Source organism: Pteropus vampyrus, unplaced genomic scaffold (genome assembly GCF_000151845.1).
Source record: "Pteropus vampyrus isolate Shadow unplaced genomic scaffold, Pvam_2.0 Scaffold250, whole genome shotgun sequence".
In the NCBI taxonomy this organism is placed as follows: Eukaryota; Metazoa; Chordata; class Mammalia; order Chiroptera; family Pteropodidae; genus Pteropus; species Pteropus vampyrus.
This window is the reverse complement of record NW_011889031.1, coordinates 731,203-737,995: the sequence shown is the minus strand read 5'-3', so window position 1 is coordinate 737,995 and position 6,793 is coordinate 731,203. Positions and strand designations below refer to the sequence as shown.

Sequence of the window (6,793 nt, the reverse complement as noted above, 5' to 3'; positions counted from 1 at the left end):
TGTCCGCCTTCTACATCCTGTCCCCACCCCCTGAGTTCTATTCCCACCGTCTGAGTTCTGTCCCTTCCCGCTGGGATCTGTTCCACCCCACCCCCACCCGGTTCTTACTCCACCCCCGAATTCCAGCCCCGCCCCTCTGGGGTTGAACGTGGACTTTTCCGCCGTCTACCCCGCTCCTTTCTCCAGACCAGCCTCTCTCCGAACCCTGAGTTCACCTCCAGATCCAGTCCCCAGGAGGGCGCTCCCTTCCCCACCTCCTCCCTGCGTCGGGCCACAAATGCATTCGAGATTAAATTTTCATGATGTGGCAGAGGACCGCCAGGGGGTGGGAGGAACCGCCGGCGTGGAGGGTGGCCCCCGTCACCGCCCGCCGCAGCCTCTCGCCTAGCTTTGTCTCGCTGGGTCTCTGGGTCTCACAATTTTGCCTGTGTTTGAGAAACCCCCGGGTGTCCAGGGAGGAGGGGGCTCGGGGCCGGAACGCTGGGTCTCAGGGAGCAGGAGCCCGCAGAGCCGTGCACACGCGCCACCGTGTGGCGGCAGAATCCCCCGCCCGGGTGCGGAGGCGGCGGCCGCGGCTCCCGGCCAGGTGCGAAGGTGCAGCAGATGGTGAAGAGGAGGGAGTGGGAAGGAGGCCTGGCCGCTGCCAGATCTCGTGCCTTCGCCGGAACCATCACCATGGAGACCGTGGAAGGCAGGAAGGACCCAGCCCCACACTTTTTCGGGACCCGAGAATGAGTTCTTCAGCCTCCTACGGAGGGTCCCCGTGAGAACTACAAGTCCCAGCGGCCGCTGGACTTCTCCGTTTGCTTCGAAAGGGCTGTGTACGCCGAGGGCCGCTGGGAGTGGTAGTTCTGAGACAATGGGCCGAGGTTGCGTTTCGCCCTCTGGTGGACATGGCGCCCACGTTCGCTCCTTCAGATGCCCGACAGACCCTCCCGGTTGTCATCCTCCCACCCCGAGCTTTTCCCCTTTTCACCATCTAGTCTCCTCTGCACCCCTAATCCCATTGGCCTCCTTGCTGTTCTTCTAATTTACCACTGAGACTCCATTCGCTTATCCTCCTGGGGCTAGCTATGAAAGGAAAGGGTGTTGGCAATCGCTCATTAATTCCACAAATGTTTATTGACTTCCTACTAGGTGTCAGGCATTGTCACACCATCGAGGACATAGCTGAGAGTAACACTGGGTATTGGGGACCCCCAGAGGAGGATTCTAACTCAGCCAGGGTAGATCAGAGAGCTTAAAACTTGAAAAGCTTTCCAGGAAAGCTCAAAAAAGGGGCGACTGAGTGTGTGGGGGTGTAAGGATGGTAGAATAGGGCGGGCTATCTGCCTCGGGGGAAACAGTGCTCGCAGAGACAGGAAGTGGGAAGGATTGGCGTGAAGCTCGTCAGGACAAGGAGTAGGGTAGGCTAGAGATGATGATATGGATCGGGTCACCAAACAGCTCAGGAAATGTCCCTCCTGAGGGCAAGACAATTAGAAATGTCCTGGGTGTGCTGGAGAAGTGGGTAGTAAGTGGAAGGAACAGCAGACACAAAGAGAAGTGGTGCTCAGGACACTCTTTAGTGTGACTAGACTTAGGGAGAGGGAGGAAAAGGCCAAAATGAGGCAGGAAGGCCAGGCCACAGAGCCCGGAGTGCCCAGCTGAGGAGCTTGGCCTTTCTAGGGGAGCTGGGGGAGCTGGGGGAGCCAAGGAAGGGCTCTGAACAGGAAAGGGTCAGCTCTAGGACCACGCGGAGACTCATGAGGGAGACTGGAGGTCAGGAGGCCGGAAGGAAGATCCTGGGGGAGAGGACAAGACCTGAACGGGGCGAGTCACCCCTAGGGGACTCCGGGGCTACAGTCCGATGTCCCTCCTCCCTCCCACTCCCCATGTATTCCTAGCCAGACACAGAACAAGGGCAAAACTCTTTTATTTCAGCTTTCGAGAAGCCACCCGCCTCTTCTCCGCACTTGGAAGCCACTGGGTCAAGAAGGCGCCGACAGAAGGGGCATCGCCACCATCAACTGCTGAGGAGAGAGAAGGAAGAGAGAGAAGAGTTAGGACTCCAGAGTCCAGCTCCCGGCCCCTCCCTCCCTCACATGCGGGAGTCTGAGTCCCACTTCCGGGCACCCCCCACACCCCCCACCAGGTACCCTTCTCTTCCGATGGAAGGCCGCTCTGCTCTCATCAGACTTGATCCGCAGGGGGATGTAGGCATCCAGACGGTATAGCTGCTGGGAGCCCCCCATCACCAGGTGGTTCTCCCCGATCTCCAGCGACAGCCCCTGAGCTCCATCCTGGGGATGCAGTGGAATCAGCTCATGCGTCCCTTCCCAGCCACAGGATGGTAAGAACCAGACCAGGGAGAGAAGTCGGGTGCTGGGATACCATATTTACAGGGTCCGACATTCCGTGGAAATTGTAAGTGACTGATCACTTACAATGCCTGGACATCCTTGAGACAGCACCGGAAGTGGGCCCGAGAGCCCCAGGGGCCAGGGGAGGCAGCACTAAGCAGGCTCACACAGGTCTTGGCAACAAGGCCACTTCACTTTTTCTCGAAGACCCGACCTCTCCAGCTCCAGTTGAGGGTACACTCACCAGTTTGGGGAGGTCGATTTCAGCCAAGAGGAGGTCAGGGGCTTCCAGCCAAATGTTCAGGTGAGGCTTCTCAGGGCTGGGGGGGAACAAGACCCAGAACTGAGGAGAGCCTCCAGGTCTTGGCCAGGCTGTTCCCTCTGCCGGGCATGCGGTTCCCTCCCTTGCTTGCCTCCATAGGCCCTGCTGCCTCAGGTGGCCTTCCCCGCGGGAGTTCTGCTTCTCCCCACTTTGGACCCAAGGAGCAGTTGGGGAGACATGAGAGAGGAAACACATCGAAAGCCCACCCTTCCTCAGGTCTCGGGGAGTCCGCGGTGTACAGGTTCCCCAGCTCCTGGATACGAGGTCGCTGCTTGGAGCGGATATTTTGCTGGGAGATGGAGCCCAGAAAAGGCCGGTTCTTCAGTATGCGCCACTCTGCAGGGAGGGGCGCAGGGTCAAAGGTTACATGGATGAAGGAACCCTTTGCTCTGTTAGGGGCGGTCTTGCCCAACAAGAGCTTCGGGAGAGGGGCGAGGTAAGCAAGGGAGCCGGCCACACCCCCAAGCTTCGCTTTAGGAAGCCCACCCACCTTAACCCCGCCCTTCGCCGGGTATTCGCCAATAACACCTAGACCTGCTCCTGACTCCGCCCCTCCGCGGCTGCCCAGACCCCGCCCTTAACCCTGCCCGCCACCCCAGCCCACCGTGAGAAACCTCTCCCTGGAAATTGAAGCCGAGAGGCTAAGAAAACCCCGGCCCACGCTAGGCCCACCTCTCCCAAGGGCCGTCCCCAAGCCGCTCCAGGATCCGTTCCTCCTGGTGGCCTAGATGGTGTCCCTCACCTGGATTCAGCTGCAGGCTGTATTTGTCCTCGAGGCCCTCCCTGGCGATGGTGATGACAAGCTCTCGCAGGAAATCACTGTTCTAGGAGAGAGAGGGGGAGAAGGGATGAGGGAGGGCTCGGGGGTGGAGGGAGAGGACCCTGCCCAGGCCTCACCGCAGCCCCGCCCCCAACCTGCATCCTTCGATAGAAGTCGCTGTTGACTGCTACGTCGTAGGCGGTACAACCCTGGCCTTCTGCGGGGAGACAAAGCGGGTGAGGTCCCCAGCTTTCCGGGGCAAGCCCACCACCCAGACACAGGCAAAGAAAAAACAATGAAAGAGAGAAACCACAAGAACCGGAGACGCAGAGACGACTGGGAATTGAGAACTCAAGACATGCGCTTGCCAGTCCGGACGCATACCAGCCTCGTCTCTTTCCCTCCGGTCCTTCCCCGCCACGTCCCAGAGTTGTCCCTGCCCCTCCCATGCTCACAGCCCACCCATGGCTCCTGAGCACCCCCGGGGAAGGCCTGAGTCCTTCAGCCTGGCGCTGGAGGCCCTACGTGGTCTGCCCCTCCCAGCCGGAGAGAAAGACGCTCACTTCTATAGTGACCTCGTCCCTGTAAATTTCTCCCAGTCTCTCTCGATTAATGACCAACTCAGTTCAATCATTCTGGCCTGTGGACCCTTCTGTCCCCTCTGCCCAGAACCCTCCTCTCTGTCTTGGCCTGATGAACGCCTCCAGTTCCTTCAAGTCTTATATCCCGGCCTCTTCCTACAGGAAGCCTTTCCAGACTTCTTTGTGTGGGCGAAGAGCCCCCTCCAGCACAGCAAGAATCGCACATTACTGAAATTGCAGGTTCTGTGTCTGATAAGTCCCTACTCTCCAGGGCACTGCCCAAAGCTTGGGAGGCTGCAAGGGACATGTGTGAATTGAAAAAACAAAGACATAGAGACAGAAATGCATCAGAGACAGAGGTGAGACAAGGTAGAGACACACAGACGGGGAGAAGGGCAGAGGAACAAACAGGGATGAGTGAGGGCTAGCCAGGGACTGCAGCCACAAGACCAGCTAATGGGGCACCTGCCCAGCCTTCCCTTCCTGCAGTGGGGCAGGGTGAAGAGCCAGCCTGGCCAGGTAGGCAGAACCAGGACTGCCCTGTGTAGAGGGTGCCGAAGGCCCAGAAAGCTAGGGATATGCCATGGGGAAAAGTATCAGGTCAGGGGTCCAGATTTCTAGGCCCTGTTGGAGGAGGGTCCTGGGCCCTGGACTCTTGGATCCTAGAGGACTTAGAGGGCTAGGGTCCTGGGTCCTCTGACGGCACTGACTTGCATCCAGTTCGGCATGAGCCTCTCCCAGACTCATGGGGATGCGGAACGCGGCTTGGTCTTCCTCCAGCATTTGGAGCAGCTCGTCCTCAGTCATGTCAGCCGGAGGAGGGATGGAGGGAGAGTGACAGATGTTGATGAAAACCTTCCCTTGGGATGAGTTGGTCTTTATGCAGAAGCCTGGTGGGAATGGGGTGATCCTGACCGTCTGTCTCCACATAGGTCTCGATTTCCACCCATCCTCTCCCCCGTCTTTCCTTCTTTTGATCTGTCCCTCTCTTTCAAACTCAATGTGCCACTTTCTGAATCTGTTCCCCTCCTCATCCCTGGGACCTCTGACTCTCTATCTTGGAGTCTTTTTCTCCCTCCTCCCTCTCCCTGCCCCATCTTTGGATCTCTGTTCACTCACCCCTGCCAAGGTCTCTAAACCCTATTACTATGTCTCTTCCCTCCTCTCTCTGTGTCCCTTTCCCGCGATCTATGTCTCCATCTCTCTGGGACGATCTCTTTCTCTCTTTTTGGGTTTCTGCCTTTCTCACCGGGTTGAGGTTGAATCTGTGTTGATTCTGGTCTGCTCGTCTGGGCTTGCTGGATCTCCTTAGAAGCCTGCAAGGAAAACGACTTCCAGGCTTGGCATGTGTGCTATCAGACCCCTCATTTGTTCCTCAGATGTTGACTGAGCAATTTTTATGTCTACGAGCTGTGCAGAGAATAAGACATATATATGTCCCCTTCCATCGTTGAGGAATCCAAAGAACAATCTCAATGCCACTCCCATTGATTCCAGAGCCTTGCGAACCTGGAATTAACTAACTACGATGCCTGTAGAGCCTGTTGCCTCCCTAGTGCATTCTGAGAACTGCAGTCCCATCTCTGAAAAAAACAAATCCCCAAATACCCAGGGACCCAGGAGTCCGGGTCAGCCCGCACCTGCAGCAGCAGCTCCTGGAAACGCGCCGTCTCAGCGCCCATTGTCTCTGCCTCGTTGAGTTCTGGCACCAGCAACTTCGAGTCCGCCATGGCCCTGGGGAAGAGACCTAGGCGTCCCCAGCAACCCCAACGCGGCGGAACCTTAGCCGGGATCTGAACTATGGAGTCTGCTCCTGGGCCCTCAAACGACTCTCGACACCCACTTTTCTGTAGGAAAATCTAAGAATCTGGCCGGAGACTATAATTCCACTCAGATCAGATATCGTCGTCAACTCTGTTGGGAGTCCATATATCTAGGTGCTCTCTACGTCCTACTTGCCAAATGTGTAAATGACACAGACTCTTCCGGTCTGTGAAACCTGGGATTTGAATAGGCCACACTGTCAACTACCCCAACGCTCATTCATCGGTCCTGCAACCGCGTTCCCTTACCGACCAATCATAGTCTGGCCGAGGCCACCAATCAAAACCCAACCTCCACACCCAACCAATCAAAACTAAATTCTGAGGCTGGGCCCCGATTGCCACACTTCCGGTGTCGATTAAAGCCACACTTCCCTTTCTTCCCGACAACCACATGTGGCCGTGTTAGGGGGCAGTAAAGGGTGGCACACTATCAAAACTTTAATTTCAAAATCAAACAAAACAAAAACCTTAATTCCGATGTCTACCCTAAGTGACCCCCTTCTAGTCTCTGAAAACCTGTCGCTTCGTCCTAGAGCTAGGTTCGATTCTCTAGTAAATGTATTTCGGGCCAAAAGCTGCACTTTTGTGAACAGGGTGGCGGGAAGACACACCCATACGGCCAGCCTTCTAAATCTGGAGCTCTCCTATTTGCAAGGCACCCACATTTTCGTTCCTCTCCCGCCCCATCCCCCGTTTTGAGAACTAAGCGTGCTCCAAACTAAGACCCCCCGCTTCCCCCCAGCGTAGGCCCGTGGGCGGGGTCACCGGGTCCTAAAGCGGGGTTACGCGCTCTCTCCCGTAGCCCCGCCCTCTGCGCTGGAGGAGGCGGTGCCGCCCGTCGGACCTCACGGCTCCCTGGGGCAGTGCCCGGCAGTCGGTGGAGAGCGGTCCGGCCGGGCGATGGCTGCCACGAGCACAGAGTCCCGCGCCCGAGAGATCTTCTCCACGCTGGACTACGGACC

At 57.4% G+C, this 6,793-nt stretch overlaps 2 protein-coding genes across 3 annotated transcripts in view; one reads left to right on the top strand and one right to left on the bottom strand.

Moving 5' to 3' along the window:
• Positions 1 to 1,897: 1,897 nt before the first annotated feature.
• Positions 1,898 to 6,787, bottom strand: PIH1D1 (PIH1 domain containing 1). 2 transcript variants are annotated; one of them, XM_011374544.2, is made up of 10 exons: positions 6,676 to 6,787; positions 5,646 to 5,739; positions 5,255 to 5,321; positions 4,716 to 4,895; positions 3,580 to 3,641; positions 3,407 to 3,488; positions 2,871 to 3,000; positions 2,587 to 2,662; positions 2,139 to 2,282; positions 1,898 to 2,012 (listed from the first exon to the last, which is right to left on the bottom strand). In XM_011374544.2, the coding sequence occupies exons 2-10, from the start codon at positions 5,733 to 5,735 to the stop codon at positions 1,971 to 1,973; spliced, it is 873 nt and encodes a 290-aa protein (XP_011372846.1). In that variant the 5' UTR covers positions 5,736 to 5,739; positions 6,676 to 6,787; the 3' UTR covers positions 1,898 to 1,970. The 2 variants fall into 2 exon arrangements, with proteins under 2 accessions (XP_011372846.1, XP_023375901.1); XM_023520133.1 differs by lacking the exon at positions 6,676 to 6,787 and having other exon boundaries at positions 1,899 to 2,009; positions 5,646 to 6,517.
• Positions 6,714 to 6,793, top strand: part of ALDH16A1 (aldehyde dehydrogenase 16 family member A1) — an 11,575-nt gene continuing 11,495 nt past the window's right edge. The window contains exon 1 of the mRNA XM_023520137.1: positions 6,714 to 6,790. Within this exon, the coding sequence (XP_023375905.1) occupies positions 6,732 to 6,790 (59 nt within the window). The 5' untranslated portion in view covers positions 6,714 to 6,731. The remainder of the gene's footprint in view (positions 6,791 to 6,793) is intronic.